The 19,415-nt window shown below is 43.4% G+C and overlaps 1 protein-coding gene across 1 annotated transcript; it reads right to left on the bottom strand.

Annotated features, from left to right (window-relative positions):
- Nucleotides 1-1,496: 1,496 nt before the first annotated feature.
- cyp17a2 (cytochrome P450, family 17, subfamily A, polypeptide 2) lies at nucleotides 1,497-12,198 on the bottom strand (the record flags this gene model as incomplete). The annotated part of the gene is made up of 9 exons (XM_080793153.1): nucleotides 1,497-1,762; nucleotides 2,167-2,270; nucleotides 7,543-7,712; nucleotides 8,364-8,576; nucleotides 8,808-8,894; nucleotides 9,524-9,753; nucleotides 9,981-10,119; nucleotides 11,702-11,822; nucleotides 12,086-12,198. The coding sequence occupies 9 exons, from the start codon at nucleotides 12,196-12,198 to the stop codon at nucleotides 1,497-1,499; spliced, it is 1,443 nt and encodes a 480-aa protein (XP_080649279.1).
- Between the last annotated feature and the right edge of the window lie 7,217 nt (nucleotides 12,199-19,415).

Genomic DNA, 19,415 nt, shown 5'->3' with positions numbered 1-19,415 from the left:
TTATCCTCTTTCAATCTGGTGTCGCTTGTTTATCATAAAAGTCCCCATAAAAAAAGTTATGAGCTACTTTCTGTCCAAAATATTCCACAACTATTATTCCGAGCCGCCATCTTGGATTTTTTCAACGTGCCATAAAACAAGACGTGAGGGGGAGCGCTTGTTTAATAGAATCTTACCTGAGGTAAGACAGCCAAAGAAGAGGCCGACACCCTAGGGAGGGAGGGACGCTATTAAACAAGCGCTCCCCCTCACATCTTGTTTTATGGCACGTTGAAAAAATCCAAGATGACCTCAGTAAACTTAACTTGCCTGGGGGCGTGGTTATAAGCACAACCAGTGTTGGATTGGCTCACCTAGGCTGATTGAGTGATGGGCAATCAGAATGTTTGTGCCACCTGGGGAGTGTGACTATAGCTGTCAGGCCACAGTGGAGGTGAACACAGAGAGAGAGACTGAGGAGCAAGAGGAATTCTTTCTTATATTCTTGCTATATTCTTATTCAAATCTTATTGGATATCTATACCACTGGATAAAGAGCACTTTATTATTTGTGGATTAATTTATTTACCTATAATTGGTTCTTCAGTTATTTGTTGTTAGATTGTGTCAAACAAGTCCATGAAGTCTATATACATGTAGTAGTAGCCTACATGTAGACTAGTGTGGGGTCCCTACTTCATCTCTCTCTCTCAGTTAAGGGGTCATATTTGGCCTGAAAAACGTTGAAGACGTTGGTGTGTTTGTTCAGTAACAGCCGGTGTCGATCTCCCTGCAGTCTCTCCTTCTCTTTAGAAAACAGAAAATACATTTTCATGTGGGTCACCACATTTTGCCTGCATTTTTGTTTTCATGTCATCACTTCCAATTTCACTCTGAGTTCTTTCTTCTGACTCTTTCACTTAAAGCCATGTGACGTGAAGCAGCCCAACAAAGTAGGCCTACTTAAGTACAATTTTGAGGTAGGCTATTTGCACTTTACTTTGAGTACTTCCAATTTTCAATACTTTTATGTCTACTCCGCTACAAATCCAAATACCACTATACATTTAATTGAAAACTTTAGTTACTATAGTTACTTTGTATATTTGGATTCTTATTACAAAACACACAGAAACCAACCGCTCTTGTAGATTTTTGAGTGGTGCAACCACTCCAAGGAACAGCAATGTCCGTGTCCATGCGCCTATGTGGCCATGAGCACCAGTATATGACTATTAGTACCAGTAGGGGCGCTGTTTGCCAGAAACAGAGAGAGAGAGATAGTATTAGTGCTGCACTGTTGCCTGCTAATGAGAGAGAGAGAGGAGAGGGGGGGGGGGAGAGGAGAGTTGCACCACTCAGTTCACACGGGTGTGATTTTATTTGAAAACTTGTGAAATGGGACATTCTGCACGACAAGTACTTTTACTTTTAGTAGTTAAATTTTGATGCTATTAATACTTTTACTTGTAACAGAGCATTTCTATATTGCAGTTTGTATTTGTACTTCAATAAACTCATTCTCTGGGCCCCTCCCACCCCTCCCTGGGGGAAACCACCACCTTATAAGGAAGAGGCTGCAGGACCACCCCCAGGCGACCCTGCAGGTCCGGGGGCGGAGCTCCCTGTGGCAGCCGGAAGCTCATTCGCCGCAGCAGGGAGGACAGGAAAAGGAAGAGCTCCATCCTGGCCAGTGATTCGCCGACGCAGACGCGAGGCCCCGCCCCAAAGGGCAGGAAATAGGAAGGGGTGAAGCGCCGTCCCTGGTCGTCAAGGAAACGCTCTGTAGAAGGATGGGGAAAGATTAAGGTGTGTGTGTGCGACTGTGTGTGCGTGCGTGTGCGTGCGTTGTGTTTACATTTTTGCTGAAATTAATGACTACATTATTTAGTCCTATGAAATGATTTGTGCTTGTAACTTATAGTGTGTTTGTCCTACTTTGCAGCGCAAACAAACATGAATGCAAACAAGTGATTGATTATTATGCAACAACACTCTCCTTTTTTGGTATGAATTCAAGCACATTAAATGTGTTTGCGTGCTGTGTGCGTGCTGTGTGTGTGTGTGTGTGTGTGTGTGTGTGTGTGTGTGTGTGTGTGTGTGTGTGTGTGTGTGTGTGTGTGCGTGTGTGCGTGTGTGTGTGTGTGTGTGCGTGCGTGCTGTGCGTGCTGTGCGTGCGTGTATTACCAGGTTTAAAGAGGTCAGGTTTGTCCCAGAGCTTTGGGTCATGGTGGATGGACCACATGTTGACCAACACCCGGGTACCACAACGGATAGAGTGACCTCCAATACTGAGAGAGAGAGAGAGAGAGAGAGAGAGAGAACCAATTATTTACATAATACTTTTGATGGAAACATTGCTATGTGCCATTATTCAATGTATGCTCCATTTCTTAGCCAATACAGTTACTTTGAAATTTAAATAAAATGAGTGAGAGAGAAAGAGAGAGAGAGAGAGAGAGAGAGACTTTTGACTTTTAACAACTTCTTTATTCTTGAAATTGTTTACATTCTTTAAAAATCACTTACAAACTACAATAGGACCTCTGACATACTGTAGCAGTCATGGTTCACAGGCTAACGAAAAAAGCATCCTTGACATAGCACAACCTTGCCGAATCCCCCTCTTGATTTTAAAAGGAGCACTTGACCACCATTAACCTTCAATACACTTTCAATTTCAACATAGAGAGTTCTAATCATGCTTACAAACGCAGGGGGAAAAACCAAAGCCTCAAACGTCTTCCGTCTTTTTGTTGGTCCAACAAAATCAAACCAAATTTTAGGTCTATAACTTCCAAATAATCTCAAACAAGGGAAATATTATCCCCAATTGATCCGCCAGGGATACAATAAGATTGATCAACATGTACGATAATTATGCTCCATCACTTTTCTCAACTTGTTTACCAATAATTTGAGAGGATTTTATAGTAGTCGGCACACAACAGACTCGCATAGATCTCCCTTTTTGAGCAGCAGAGTGACTGATGACCGCTCTGCGACAGCTGAGAGGTCATTTCCCTCCCATCAAGCTGTCACTTAGGACTTCAAGCAGGTCCCCTGTGTGGTCCCCTATCGTGGACCACAAGGTCCACAGGGAGGCCATCTATTCCTGGTGATTTTCCATTGTCCATGCTCATCATCGGCGCCTCCTGCAGTTCCCGCAGTGTCAGTGGGCGCTCTAAATCTGTGTTGTCTTGTGCTGAAACAACTTGTGGCAAGTTACTTAAGAACTGCTCTCTCTGGTCTGCGGATTCCTCTCTATATTCACTTGCATATACTGTAGCTCTGATAGAACTCCACCCGCCCTTTTCCTTATCTCACTTGACTTTGTGAGCTCGTTTCCGTCAGCTGAGCGAATGCCGAATAAGCCGATTTTGACCATTCTGTTTCTCTAAAGTTAAAAATCACACCCGTGTGAACTGAGTGGTGCAACTCCCCTCTCTCCTCTCTCTCTCTCTCTCTCTCTCTCGCTCTCTCATTAGCAGGCAAAGGCAGCACTAATACTATCTCTCTCTCTCTCTGTTTCTGGCAAACAGCGCCCCTACTGGTACTGATAGTCATATACTCGTGCTCATGGCCACATAGGTATACGCACGGACATTGCTGGTTGTAGGAGTGGTTGCACCACTCAAAAGATAATTTAGATGGAGCATCCATATCTTTGATATTTAGATGGAGCATCCATATCTTTGATATTTTGGAAGCGTGCAGCGAACCAGCAGCCCTTGCGCTCTAATCCCCAGCAGATCAGCCAACGCCGTTTTCTTTTTAGCTTTAACCCATTCTGACCTGAGATCAGATTCATACGAGGTTTCCACTGGACACACACTGGTCTGATGAACCCATTCTGACCTGAGATCAGATTCTAAAAAATGTCAGTCGTTCTTCGATTTTTCAAAAATAGCAGACCTACAAGCTCGTAGCGCGCCACTCGGTGGCGCGCTATGAGCTTGTAGATCTGCTATTTTTCAATAGCTAAAGCATAACATGATGCCAACACCAAAATGGGTTCCCGTTCAGAATGGGTTAAGTGCCTGAATATGGCCTTGATTTCCTGCATGTGATGATGTGGAACTGCTTAAACATTCAAGTTCCACTATATCAGTCTCTAGATCTTTCATTGATTGTGTGAGCTCTCTAGTGACATTGAAATTGTATTCATTACAAAATTGTTGAATCTGTATTTTTCCCCACATTCCACCATTGCTGTACAGAGCTAACCTCACACTTTTTATATTCCCTCTGATCTGAAAACCCTACCGGACACAAAACTTTGTAACTGATGCTCAAAAACATGAAATCTATCCAGCCTGGCTTTAGTGAGATGTAGTTTTCTCTAGTATGGGCCCATGAATACTGTCTGTGTGTGTGCAGAATCAAATACATCCCTTTTGTTTTATTTGTAAAAGTGAAAACATTCCTAAATGTTACGATTACTCATTGTTATACTGGAGTGTTTTGAGCTGGGGCAAAGAAGAGCAAAGATGATGCATGGGCGTTATACGTGGCGTGCCACTCTCAATGTTGTTGGACCCATTTCTAGAGCCGGAGGGAGTAAGTCAAGTCAGGAGATTGAAAGGTTTCAGAGACGGTGAAAGAGAAGATATAGCCAAGCAGTGTGCAACACATTCAATGGACATTTACCAGAGAGAATAATACCTGAAGTACAGTATATGTCACCAACAAAGTGAGACCATTTAAGAGAGGTCCTCTCAGGTGTTTCTGCTGCCATGCATATGGGAATGCTGCGGCAGTTTGCAGAGGAGCTATACGAAATGCAGGAGATGTGGGGAAGAGAGTTGCACTGGGGCTTGTGAGGAGAGGGAACCGACGACGTGCGTGCAATGCAAAGGAAATCACTACTCGGGGTCAATACAGTGTCCAAAAAGAAGAAGGGAAGAAACTGTGAATAAGGATTAGAGTAGAAAAGCGCATCGGTTATGCAGAAGCAGTGAAGAGAATGGAGGGAGAAGGAAATGAAAGGCCAGCTGGAAAAGGAGGAAAAGACGAAGAGAGAGGAGCAAACCATTTGTATGGACAAGAGGCAGTTTTTGGGTGTTAATCGCCATGGTGATAAACTGCTCATGATGATTTTGGACGCGGCAAGGTGATTCCTCAAGATATAGAGGACATACAGTAAGTGGAGAGGAAGGCTGAGGAAGGCCAACAAGGCCGAAACGCATACGTTCTCTCGTCGGAGATAAATAAATGCATGTGAAAGGGACATTTTGAGTGCTGGCATTTTCTTGATTTCATTCTGTATCTTCGAGCCTTATTGCACCGTGGAGGATTTTATTCTAGTGCTGCGGGTTGTCTGCTTCGGCAGTACTTTTTTGCATAAGTGGAGAGGACCTGGATAAATCGTTGAGGGAAGGATTTGTGCCAGCTCAGACCCCTGGGTCTGGGTCACAGAGGGACTTTATTGTGAACGGGTCAGGGAACACTGGGTGGGAACTAATTTAATTGCATGAATGATGTAGGCCTATATTGATATACACCAAACCTATGGCTGCCGGAAATCCATAAGAAGAGACAGAGAGAGACAGAGAGAGAGAGAGAGAGACTACAGGAGTCGTTTTTCACATTTATTGGACATTTTGTTATTTCCCCTAGCTGTCACTGGGCGCACGCGGGGGATATCAGCCTTCAAGGCAGCCTGCCAACAGCCTGCCCAACCCTTTGCATCCAGCAACCCAACCCAGTAGTCACTTTGAGTGGCAGTTTGGCAAACGTGATCACCACAGCATTATTTACGAATGGTAAATAATTGGTGGTTCCAGACTACAGTATGTAGCATTCAGGAGATGTAGTTCCAGACTCTTTGTAGCATTCAGGAGATGTAGTTCCAGACTCTTTGTAGCATTCAGGAGGTGTAGTTCCAGACTCTTTGTAGCATTCAGGAGGTGTAGTTCCAGACTCTTTGTAGCATTCAGGAGGTGTAGTTCCAGACTCTATGTAGCATTCAGGAGGCTTATTGAGAGACTATTGCTATAACGACCACTCCACGGCCCACACTACTCTACCTCCCAGTGAAGCCTAAATGATATGCTCCGCTTGCGTGATGGTTTTGCACAGCGTCGAGAATGGCCGCGAATAGCAGAGGCTGCAGAGCTATAGCGTCCAATCACTCACCATCTGTTCTTGATATGAGGTATGAAACCTGTCAGGATGATTAGGGTACGTCCTAATCTTTGCCATATTTTAACTATGTTAAAGGGTTTTTTTTAAATAGCAAAACATGGCAAATACGTTTAGGCATAAGGGGTAGGTAGGGGTGGTACAAGATACCCCTTAGTCTCCGTTTAGGTATGAATAGCATTTGTTTTGCTCTCTCACCCCCCCCTCCCCCCCTCCCCCCCTCCCCCCCTTCTCTGTCTGTCTGTCTGTCTGTCTGTCTGTCTGTCTGTCTGTCTGTCTGTACCGCAGAACAGATCATGGGTATACCAGTTGTAGAAGAAGCTGTCTTGTGGAGGTGGTAGCTATGGCAACAGTGGTGACTAATGCTTGTGATTGCAATGACACTGATCGTTAAAACGAATAACAGTCTAAGTCCACACTGATTATCCCTGTATAAATTATGGATAAGCGGGGTCAGGACAGCTAGGCCTTTTCGGTCAGAATAAATTATGGACTTAGACTGTTCGTCTCAACTGCTCAATTATGGAAGCTGTGACTACGGGTGCACAAGGAAGATTCTGGGTTTTGTAGTTTGATTCGAACTGATTTAAGCCAAAACCAGGTTTGTTAATCCTGGTCCGTAGCCTGGTTTATTCCGTTCTACAAAAGTCAAGCGAGGCTTAGAATGTGCAGATTTATCGAGCCAGGATCATAAAGCCTGGCTGAATGCAGAGCCTGCAGGCTCTGTAAAAAAACGGGATGTATTTGATTCAACAACTTGCACCACAGCAAAAGGGAACATTCACCATAAGTAGAGCGATCTACAAGCTCACAAGCTGTCATGATGAGGATTCTTTGATTTTGTATGTAGGGCTTAAATGAGTCCTTTAATGGCAATGTGTACCTACAGTATATGATGGTTTAATGCAGACTAATACAAATAAGGCAATATAAACTCATAATAATTGAATAAGTGTGTGAAAAAATCATTGGTTTGTGATCAGATTGACAGTCAACAGACTCACTGCTTAATGAACAGTAAAGTAAAGACATCAGGATTAGGTTAAATCTGGCTGTTGGCCTGGTCCGGAGAACACTAAAGTCCACAGCATTAGTTTCCATGGTAACTAGTGTGGCATTGCGGTCATGAAACCAAATCAAGCATTGTTAACTATGTCTTTCATTGGCTTAATAACAACATGGGGGATTGTGGGGGGTGCGTAGTCTGTTTTCATTCGCTTTCATAACTCAACATGACAAACAATGAATACTTGAGCATGACATGGAAATTAACTCAATTATTAAAGTGTGTGTGTGTGTGTGTGTGTGTGTGTGTGTGTGTGTGTGTGTGTGTGTGTGTGTGTGTGTGTGTGTGTGTGTGTGTGTGTGTGTGTGTGTGTGTGTGTGTGTGTGTGTGTGTGTGTGTGTGTGTGTGTGTACCTGCTGTGCGTCAGGGCAGTGTGGGGTATGAGCACAGGGCTGACGGGTCGTATTCTCATGCCTTCGTTAAGCACACACTCCAGGTAGGGCAGGTTGGCGCGGTCCGACACGTGCACGCTCCTGCCCCCACACACACACTCATCCAGCTCCTTCTGCACGCGCTCCTGCACCTGCACCGGGAACACGTCACCATATATGGTCATTACTTGCGCGAGCAGAGCGTTCAAGTAATGTTGTTTGTCTGATGCGTATGTCCCGATTGTCCCGTGGCTGCGTATGACGTAATGATTGATTTGTGATATGGCAATGGTTTCAGATTACATACATGTATACATATAGGGGCATTACCTTGGCATTACCCATGTCATATGCTACTACGGGACATATACGCATCAAATAACCCAAGTAACCACAGTATACTGCAGGTCCTTGCTCTACTCCTGGTCAGAACAGGAGTCAACCCACAGAGCCCAGTCCCTCCATGTGCCAGAAGTGTATACCTCCCAGTCCTGGCAGAGTAGTTCTGGAGTAGTTCCAACGGATTGTGTGCCCCTGGTTTTTCCCTAGTGGGTCTGATCGAGGGTAGCTACTGGGATGTATAAAGTCGGGACTTGATCACTCCCGGCTGGGTCGCCTGAGTGAGGGGTATGATGTTGAGAGACCCGAAACCCCGTTGACCTTAGGATACATCACTGAGTATACGTCCCAGGTGCATCCATGCAATGTTTTTTAGTTGAACTTACAAATTACATATACATATATACATAGAGGCATTTTCTTTAATCCGCGCACACACGCACACACACACACACACTGTATACCTCAGGGTGGTGCAGCAGGTAGGCCAGTATCCATAGCAACGTGGTGGAAGTGGTTTCCACGCCAGCGCCGAAGGCCTCCGCTGATGTCATCAGCACGTGGTCATCCGTTAGCTCCTCCCCCTCTGACCCCTGTGGTGGTGACCTCTGTGACCTCTGACCCTGCAGCAGGGCGTCCAGAAGGTCACGGGGGGCGCCGCTGTCACTCAGGGAGGCCTGTGTGTGCGGGGTGAAAGGTCAAGACTGAAGCGGTAGCTCTGTTTGTGATGTTGAACTTGGTGTGTGTGTGTGTGTGTGTGTGTGTGTGTGTGTGTGTGTGTGTGTGTGTGTGTGTGTGTGTGTGTGTGTGTGTGTGTGTGTGTGTGTGTGTGTGTGTGTGTGTGTGTGTGTGTGTGTGTGTGTGTGTGTGTGTGTGTGTGTGTGTGTGTGTGTGTGTGCGCGCAGTACCTTGTGTTCCTCTAGCTTGTGAGTCAGCAGTTTGTCTCTCACTGCGATGCATTCCTTTAATTTCCTCATAGAACTGCTGGGAAACACCTGGGAGAGAGAGAGAGTGTCGTAGAAGTTTAGATGTAAACATTCAATAATACCCCTGGCCTTTATAAAAGAGTATCTCCTCTAAGTTACAGTCTGAGATTATCTCATCTGTCACACCCCTGTGGTGCTGTTTGTTTCACTCTGTTACTGAGATACTGCCCCATTTGTTGAACTGGCTCAAGTCTTGAGGCTCTGTTGGGGGTTGGTGGTGGGCTGTTGTGGGAGTGAAAGCTATAAAGGCAGCCTGTGACCCTGTGATGACTCTGGGAGTCAGTTTTTTTGCTGTGTCTTTGGAATCTGTTTGTATAACCGCCCCTTGGAAATAAATCTTCCTCACCGAAGTTCCAGACTAATATCTACGCAGTGATAGTATAGAGAGGCGTGACGTCACTTGGAGACTGGAGATGATGACGTCACACTTGTCGTTACGCCCACAAATCAACCATGCATTAGGCAAGGTCCAAATCAGTGTCTGTGTTCTGGGCAATAAGGGATCTTCGACTCTTGGGCTTGATCCATAATAATAACAAGAACTGCACTCTACTCTACCGCTACGAACTCTCAAATCTAAAGATAGGACAGTCCTCCCCTAGTGATGGTTTAATAATAATAATAATAATAATAAATACTTTGAGCCAGGGGTAGATGTCCACCAGTCCTCCACAAGCGATGTTTTCCACGATGCCGTCGTTGTATGACATCACTTCCTGCAGCTCGGGGTCGTCATGGCGATAAGTGGAACTGAACACCAGGGTGCAGATGACGTTGGTGACGGCCCGCTTTACAGCGGCGGCGGGGTCTATAGCACGCCCCCTGGAGGCCAGGAGGTCAGTGCACATACTGTCCACTGCTGATAACACTGAGAGATGCACGCCCACAGACAGACAGACAGACAGACAGACAGACAGACAGACGGACAGACGGACAGACGGACAGACGGACAGACCACTTGAGAAACAGCCGTCTATGCTTGTCAAATTGGGGGTCCTTGAAATAAATTAGAAAGGGTTGAGCATCACTGAGTGGCGTAGAGGGTTTGCTATTGAGTGCGTGCGTGCGTGCGTGCGTCTCATGCGTGTGTTGTACCAATGTCCTGCAGTTTGCTGGTTCCCTCTCCGAACAGATGGAAGGAGTTGTGCACCAGCCTGCGGTGAGACTTCCACAGTGGACTGTAGTCTGCAAACGCAATGTCCTTCCCTCCACGAGTTAACATGTCTGTTGTTACCTTGAGAGAGAGAGAGAGGGAGAGAGGGGGGTTAGGGGGGGGTAGGGGGGGTGGAGAGAGAGATAGAGGGGGGGGGGGGGTGGAGAGAGAGAGTATTTGTATCAAAACGTAAATGTAACTTGAAGTAGGCTACCAGTAAAAGTATACTCATTATGCAGAATGTCTCATTTCAAGTTTTCAAATGTATAGAAATCTTTTGAAAAAACAGCAGATCTACAAGCTCACAATGCGACACATTAATTATGAGCTTGCAGATCAGCTATTTTCAAATGGCCGAAATGTATATGTACTGTATGGCTGAAGTGGTTATTAAATGTATGCCAAATGTATGGGCAAATTTCCTATAATAATGATGACTCAATCAGGCAAGCATCCCTTCTTGAGATTCTAACTGCCTCTAAATGTCTTAACCTCAGACTTTCCAGTAATTCTGATAACATTGACGCACTTCCACGGAACAGTGCACTGTCACGTCCTGTCCTAGGACCGACCACGCCTGGACCACCGTCCCTACCTTTGCCCCTCTGTTGTCTCTGTTGTCTCCCTTCCCCTGGCTGATTGTGAGACTGTGTCCACCTGCGCTTCTAAGCTGAAGAGACTTTGGTTAATGAGTATGGAGGTATATTAGGGACTCTGTGTTATAGGTTCTGGTTAGGTTGCTCGATTATAATGCTGTGTTTTCCCGAGAGTGGGAGTTTGTTATATTTGCCCCATGGGAGGGTTTTCTGAGTTTAAATAAAAAGGAGTGCAAGTCGTTGTTGCCTGCAGGGTCCAAATACTGAGGTGTTCCTGACATGCAGACGTTTAGTGCACTGTTCCGTGGAAGAAAATACTAAATCTTCACTTTGCTACATTACTAAATGCATGGTCAGGGACCACTAGTGCTCCACTGACCACCTGTTGAAAACCCCTGATGTATGCTATACTAATGCAAAAAGTGACTATAGGCCTTCTAGTGACTTTTCAAAATAAGTTTTCAAATAATTGTAGTAAAATGTATGTGTCTCTGAGTAGAGTAGAAGTAAAATGTATTGGAAATTGGAATTACTCAAGTAACGTACAAATACCTCAACATTGTACTTAAGTAAATGTACTTATAGTTACTTCACTTTACACTCATAGCCACACTTGCAGAAGGCCAAACTGAGGCACCACAGTGGCTATGGCCTTGATGGTCTCCATGACATTCCTACCCTGACTGAGAAAATGGAACCAAATGGACCTTTACAGCCAGCTAGGTCTGCAACTGTTGAGGGTACAAATGGAACCAAATGGACCTTTACAGCCAGGTCTGCAACTGTTGAGTGATTTACAAATGGAACCAAATGGACCTTTACAGCCAGCTATAGGTCTGCAACTGTTGAGGGTACAAATGGAACCAAATAGACGCTTACAGGTGTGTGTAACCCAGAGTGTGTATACGAATGAAACCAAATGGACCCTTACTGGTCTATAACTCTGAGAGTGTATACGAATTGGAACAAGATGGGCTCTCACACGGGTCTGTAACTCTGAGAGTGTACAAGTGGAAAGGTCCATTTTGAGAGTTCCATGAACTCTGTGAGAGTTGTTTTGGGTTTACCATATAAGGACGTCCGGCGAAGGTCTTTCCTTTCTGCAGGAGAACCTCTCTGGCGTGTTGATGGTCGTTAATGACGACGGTGAGATGACCTCCCAGATATAAGCTGTACAGAGGTCCATACCTAACACACACACACACACACACACACACACACACACACACACACACACACACACTTTATTTTAATCCACAAATTACAATTAATTTAATAAGGAAACAAATATAACGGGGTTGACAGTTCATGTTCACTTAAGGAGACACATGGCACCTCCTTCTCCACACAGACAAACTGCCTATAACAGCTGAAACAGAGCAGTATTTGACAAGTTGCTTGGCAGTCAGTCAGTCAGTCAGTCAGTCAGTCAGTACCGTACCGTACCGTACCTGTATGCTAGCTTGCTGAACAGCAGGTGAGGCGGCAGTGATGTTCTCAGCCAGGGCAGACTTCCCAGCACGGGCATCCATGGCAGACATGGCATGTCCTGTCTGAACCACATGTAGCCATGTTTACAACACTCATTTAAACATGTCCTGTCCCCATCTGAACCACATGTAGCCATGTTTACTGCAACACTCATTTAAACATGTCCTGTCCCCATCTGAACTACATGTAGCCATGTTTACTGCAACACTCATTTAAACATGTCCTGTCCCCATCTGAACCACATGTAGCCATGTTTATACAACACTCATTTAAACATGTCCTGTCCCCATCTGAACTACATGTAGCCATGTTTACTGCAACACTCATTTAAACATGTCCTGTCCCCATCTGAACCACATGTAGCCATGTTTATACAACACTCATTTAAACATGTCCTGTCCCCATCTGAACCACATGTAGCCATGTTTATACAACACTCATTTAAACATGTCCTGTCCCCATCTGAACTACATGTAGCCATGTTTACAACACTCATTTAAACATGTCCTGTCCCCATCTGAACTACATGTAGCCATGTTTACAACACTCATTTAAACATGTCCTGTCCCCATCTGAACCACATGTAGCCATGTTTACAACACTCATTTAAACATGTCCTGTCCCCATCTGAACTACATGTAGCCATGTTTATACAACACTCATTTAAACATGTCCTGTCCCCATCTGAACCACATGTAGCCATGTTTACAACACTCATTTAAACATGTCCTGTCCCCATCTGAACTACATGTAGCCATGTTTACTGCAACACTCATTTAAACATGTCCTGTCCCCATCTGAACCACATGTAGCCATGTTTATACAACACTCATTTAAACATGTCCTGTCCCCATCTGAACCACATGTAGCCATGTTTATACAACACTCATTTAAACATGTCCTGTCCCCATCTGAACTACATGTAGCCATGTTTACAACACTCATTTAAACATGTCCTGTCCCCATCTGAACTACATGTAGCCATGTTTACAACACTCATTTAAACATGTCCTGTCCCCATCTGAACCACATGTAGCCATGTTTACAACACTCATTTAAACATGTCCTGTCCCCATCTGAACTACATGTAGCCATGTTTATACAACACTCATTTAAACATGTCCTGTCCCCATCTGAACCACATGTAGCCATGTTTACAACACTCATTTAAACATGTCCTGTCCCCATCTGAACAACATGTAGCCATGTTTATACAACACTCATTTAAACATGTCCTGTCCCCATCTGAACCACATGTAGCCATGTTTATACAACACTCATTTAAACATGTCCTGTCCCCATCTGAACTACTGTACATGTAGCCATGTTTATACAACACTCATTTAAACATGTCCTGTCCCCATCTGAACCACATGTAGCCATGTTTACAACACTCATTTAAACATGTCCTGTCCCCATCTGAACCACAGCCATGTTTACAACACTCATTTAAACATGTCCTGTCCCCATCTGAACCACATGTAGCCATGTTTATACAACACTCATTTAAACATGTCCTGTCCCCATCTGAACCACATGTAGCCATGTTTATACAACACTCATTTAAACATGTCCTGTCCCCATCTGAACCACAGCCATGTTTACAACACTCATTTAAACTAAATAAAATCAAGGAGAAAGTAGCCCTTCTATTAAGCTCACAATGCGTCGCACTGCGTTGTGAACTTGTGTAGCTGGGCTATTTATTTATATTTTTCTATCCATTTTTAATCATTCATAGCCCTGATAAATAGCCCCCTAAAAACCCCACTAAAACTAATAAAATACTCAAATAATACCAAGGCTTTTCACGAAATAACAAAACAAACAAACCAAAGCTTTAAAAAAAACTAAAACAAATCAAGACTCAAAGTACTGCAAACAAATGGTCAAATTGACATAAATGTAATTAATTAAAGCGAATGGAAAAATGCAAAACTCTATAAACCTTGGCGTTGTGGAGGTTTGTCCGGACGCCCAGCCGAAGCACCGTCTCACCAGCATCCAGGAGACCCATAGGACCAGAACACACACGCCCAAACACACCGTAGGGGAGAACACACACCACAGCATGACCAGATGAGAGAGAATGGACCAATGTTGACCAACTCCTGTCCTACAGTATACTGTATGTGTCTATATGTCTCTATCTCTATCTCTCTCTGAGAGAGAGAGATAGACTCAAATAGAGAGAGAGAGAGAGAGAGAGAGAGAGAGAGAGAGAGAGTCATCCTTGTGTCATATCCTTGCATGGTGAAACCTTGAACATGGCAGTGGTGGAAAAAGATACTCACTTTTTCTTTTTTTTAATATCAATACTGCAACATAAAAAATACTCTGTTACAAGTAAATGCATGGCCGGAATTCTGAGTAAAAGTACAAAGGTATTGGCGTCAAAATGTACTTAAAAGTACCAAAATTATGCAGAATTCATGTAATTGTAGTAAAAGTAAAAGTTTAAAAGAAAATGGATCCGAAATGTAGCCTATAGTGTAGACGTAAAAGTATTGGAAATGGTACAAATACTTCAAAATTGTACTTAAGCAGGCTACAGTACTTGAGTACTATAGTATAAACCCTGAGTCTGACCATGCTATTTATCCAACCTTGGATGTCACGGTTTATCATCTGTCGCCATGGTGACCTTCTAGGTCTCTCTCAGCACGCAATAACAGCATGCACAAGGAATGTGACGGCAGTCAAGATTATAGTCCCAGAAATAAACAGATCGACACACTGTATGCATGCAGTGGCAAAAATAATACCAGTTCATCTTTAACCCATTCTGAACGGGAACCCATCTTGGTGTTAGCATCATGTTATGCTTTAGCTATTGAAAAATAGCAGATCTACAAGCTCATAGCGCGCCACCGAGTGGCGCGCTACGAGCTTGTAGGTCTGCTATTTTTGAAAAAAATCGAAGAACGACTGACATTTTTCAGAATCTGATCCAAGGTCAGAATGGGTTAATCAGACCAGTGTGTCCCCAGTGGAAACCTCGTGTGAATCTGATCTCAGGTCAGAATGGGTTAAATGAATAAAGGAGAGCTGGTAACCAGATGGACCCTTAATTATCTTCGGACTCTTGAGAGTGTAAAATTATTACGGGTCCATTGGTTTGATTTCACGCTCTCAAGAGTAAAATTATTGTTCAAGGGCAAACCCATTCTGGACGGGAACCCCCTTTAGGTGTTTTAACTAAGCATTATTGTTATACTTTCACTATTGAAAAATAGCTGATCTGCAAGCTCATATAGCGCACCACCGAGGCACAAATGCGGCACAAATCTTTGAATAATATATTCTTTCAGAGCGAACGTTTTATTTATTTTCGACGTCAGGCCTAAATAGGTTCAGAGCACTTTGGTGGAGGTTTGGGTTGTGGACAAGACAAGACATCTAAAAGTATTGCTCAAGTGATTAGAAATAACTCCTTTAGTAGGCTACGTAAACAACACAAACAATGTTGATTCAGACAAAATGGAGCGTCACCAAACCCAGTAACCTACTGTTTATTTTATGTTATGATATATATATTTTTTCAAATGTATATCCTGTTTGTCACGGGGCAACCCGTGCCCTATATACAAATGCGCGTCAAACTGCTTTTATAACATGAAAGGACTATTGTTTTAAACTTGTGTATTGAAAACCATGTATGTTCACTGATTGTTTGCGAATTGTGATTGAGATTTGAGTTCGCTCTGAAAGAATCTACATATTCAAAGATTTACGCCACATTTTCACGGTCTTTCAAAAATAGCAAATAAGCAAAAATAACCCAAAATGGGTTGGAGGCTGCAGGGACAAGCTAGTTAGTTAGATGTGGGCGATGACACTCCCTGAGGGAGAGCTATACGTACACGGCCTTGTGTGATCAAAGGTTCAGCCTGAAGAAAGATCTTATCCAGTTGGGTTTTGTTCATTAGTGTTTGCATAGATAGCACTTTATGTAGACTTAGATAGCATTTTAGACAGACTTGTTACGTAGACAGCACTAGAATTGCATTTTATGTAGTCATAGCACTTTATAGTACACATGTATATTGTATAATATATAATATAGTATGTATAGTTGACATAGATACTCCACTGTTACGTTCTTAGTTTATACATGATTCATGATAACTACTTTTTATATATGTGATGTATGCCATGCTTTTGTTTTTGCTTAATGTAAGTCGCTCTAAATTGTAAGTGTAAATTCTCAAGTGTTTATTTCATTTTGTAATTTTTCTATTTTTGGCCAGTATTTAGTTTTGCTATTTGAATTGTCTTTTGCACTGAAAACTGTCTGGAGTTTGGGAAATAAAAAAACCCATTTAACTGCATTCCTGACTGTTCTTGCGGAGCCTTGACCGTTCGGGGCAATTTCACACTGTTCCTGTATGATTTAGCCATTTTTATTAGAAAGAAAACCCGGACTGCATCCATCCGTGGATCCGGATACAGATGAGAACTGTACTCTGTTTGGTGATGCTATTGTCTGAATGTGTGCTAAAAGAGTGACTTTGAGACCTGTTTCAGTGTCAGCGTACAATGAATGTTAACGAGGAGCATATTTAGAATGATCAATGACAATTTCTAATCAATGGAGCAATTATTTTGTATTTAATTGTCCACATTTGGAGTATCATGGCAAGGTATAAACTGTACAACAACTCAGTCTATCTCTGTCAGAAATCAGAAACAAAAGTGATGAACAAATCTATAATAACTGTGGTGTGTGGATGCATGTGACCAAATCTGCATAAAAATAGCAGTTTATATTTGCGACCAGATGGAGTGTGCGTGTGTTGTGAGAGAGACACTGTTGCCATGGTTCTTTTCTACCTTCTGTTTCTTCCACCTGCTGCAGATATAACACGTGCACGCACGCACGTGCGCACACCCACACACACACACACACACACACTCCTCTCCATATTAAAACAAACAACCAGAGTACTCGACCCCAGTACTTTGAGTAAGAGTAGGCTCGAAATATGACCGAAGTTCAAATTTACTGCACTACAAGTAAAAGTAGCTCAGCAGTGGCGCGCACAGACAGACATTTTGAAGGGCAGGCGCTCAAGTGTGCGGCGCGTGGAACCGCCAGCTGTCTTAACGCTTAGGGCCGATTCATACTCCTATTTTACCTCTGTTTCGGCGCTGTAGTGCCGAAATGATTTCGGCTCGTCAGAAATTTTCAGTAGCACCGAAGAGCCGACTTTAGGACGGTACCCGCCCCCCCCGCCCCCGAACCTCAAATGACGTCAAATTGTAGGCTCTACAGAGCCGAATCGACTTTTATTCGGCTCTAAAATAGGAGTATGAATCGGCCCTTAGGCCGCCAGCATTTATTGATAACTTGTGATATAATTCACGCCAGCATTTTCCCCTGTTTTTAACTCTTATTTTAAAGAGCCAAAAACCCAGCCCGGATGTTATGATCTTATGTTTGTTAGGGTGTGTGACGATGCATCATCACTCCATGTTTACCACGGGTGGTGCTCAAACATAATGGAGGCGCATCACAGTGTCGGCTCTGGGCCAGAAACGCTATCTGTGACAAGGAATAGGAGATACAGGCGATTGACGTGAGTAGCATTATGACTTGATCAATCAAAAGCACTATGATTGACCAATTGCCGTAGATCTACGGCATTGGCGTTAAGCGTAACATTCATTAATTGCTTTTAATTGACGTAGATCTACATCAATGGCGGACTAAATGTAGGCTACTGTGTGAGATTGATAGATTTTGGGGCATAAATAATATATTAGCACTAGCAGATTATAATCCAGAATTGGTCGATGTCACCATGTGCCACATAGTGAGATAGGGGTCTCAGAGGAGTCATCTGTAAATGAGGAAAGGTCAGATGATGTGGTTAGTCAGTCTAGGGCCTGACTCACACCTCTCCCCTATAGCTGTGCCTGCGTCAAGCATGGGGGAGCAGGTTAAGGGAGTTGAAGGGTCATGTCAACATTTTATTTTGCTGCATTCTGATTTCTCTAGGGTCTCACAGATGTGGCTGTGCATCCCACTTTACCCATGACAGGGGTGAATGTGATCTTCGGTAATAGTTTAGCCGGTGCACATAGTAGTGGATTCAGTGCTCTTGATCAAACCAGATGTTAGTGGAACGGAGGTTCCTGAAACGTCCACAGCTTCTGCAGTGCCACATGCTATGCTCAGTCTCACAGGATGACTTGAGGGTGGTGCAGCAGCAGCACACTGATCACTCTCAAACATCTGCAGAATCAATCCTGAGGCTGAGATGGAGAACAATGCCTGTGGTTTCCTTATTATTAGGATGGTTTGCTGACAGTTCCTTCGGACTATTTGATTTCAACTCCTCCACGGAAAAGAAAGAAAAAGATAAACTCCTGCTAGTTGTGACCGTAATCCATTATCCTTTCCTAAATCTAAATAAAGCAACAGTTTATGTGTTTTCCCCCACAGATCCTTTATAGGCGTCGGCCAATGTGAGGTTCTCAATCTTCCCCAATTAGGTGCATTGGGATCACCTGATCAATGCTCCCTGGAGCCCTATAAAAGAGTGTGTGGAAGCCATTCTAGATGTAAATCTCCTGATGACAGCATCCATCTTTTGCTTTCCCATTATGACTTGATTTAGACACACCACACTACATTTATCACACATCCTGCACTGACATATACTGACTTACACATCCCACACTCTTTTGTTTATATATGTTTTTATTTAACCTTTATTTAACCAGTAAAAACCACATTGAGACTGAAGTCTCTTTTACAAGTGTGAACTGGCCAAGACAAGAGGCAAAATAAGTGACACAGCTCTGCCAGTAACAAAAGAAAATACACAACAAAAAACAGGACAGACATACAATTCTCATAAATACAGTACCCCACTACCGAAGAAGCTTAAAGGGAGAACAGGAACGTTTAGTAACGCGACCAATAAGGACTAATAAATAAAAACTAAGCAACGGAAATTGCTATAGTAGACTAAAAAAAAAGCTATAGCCTACGTCAAAGCAGGAGCAGTGTATGGGAAGTGTGCCCATGGCAATCCTTTTAAAGCTCACTAGGGGAATCACAGCAGCCAGTTTGAGTCTGGTAAGCATAATTTAAGTTACTTTTGTTAATAAATAATTGTTAAAAGTTTTACACTGCCTGCGTCGACCTCATTTTGTCATGGCCCCACGGGCCGGGTTGTGACAACTTTATTATAAATGTGACAACATGTCCCCAAATCTGATTCAAGATTGCCTTCTATGCAAATAATGACCAGATGAGAAAAACTTTGTCTCGTCAGTCAC

The sequence above is a fragment of the Protomyctophum bolini genome (assembly GCF_963924005.1).
Source record: "Protomyctophum bolini genome assembly, chromosome: 20".
Taxonomy (NCBI): Eukaryota; Metazoa; Chordata; class Actinopteri; order Myctophiformes; family Myctophidae; genus Protomyctophum; species Protomyctophum bolini.
Note: the sequence above shows the minus strand (reverse complement) of the source record. Positions and strands in the feature narration are given on the sequence as shown.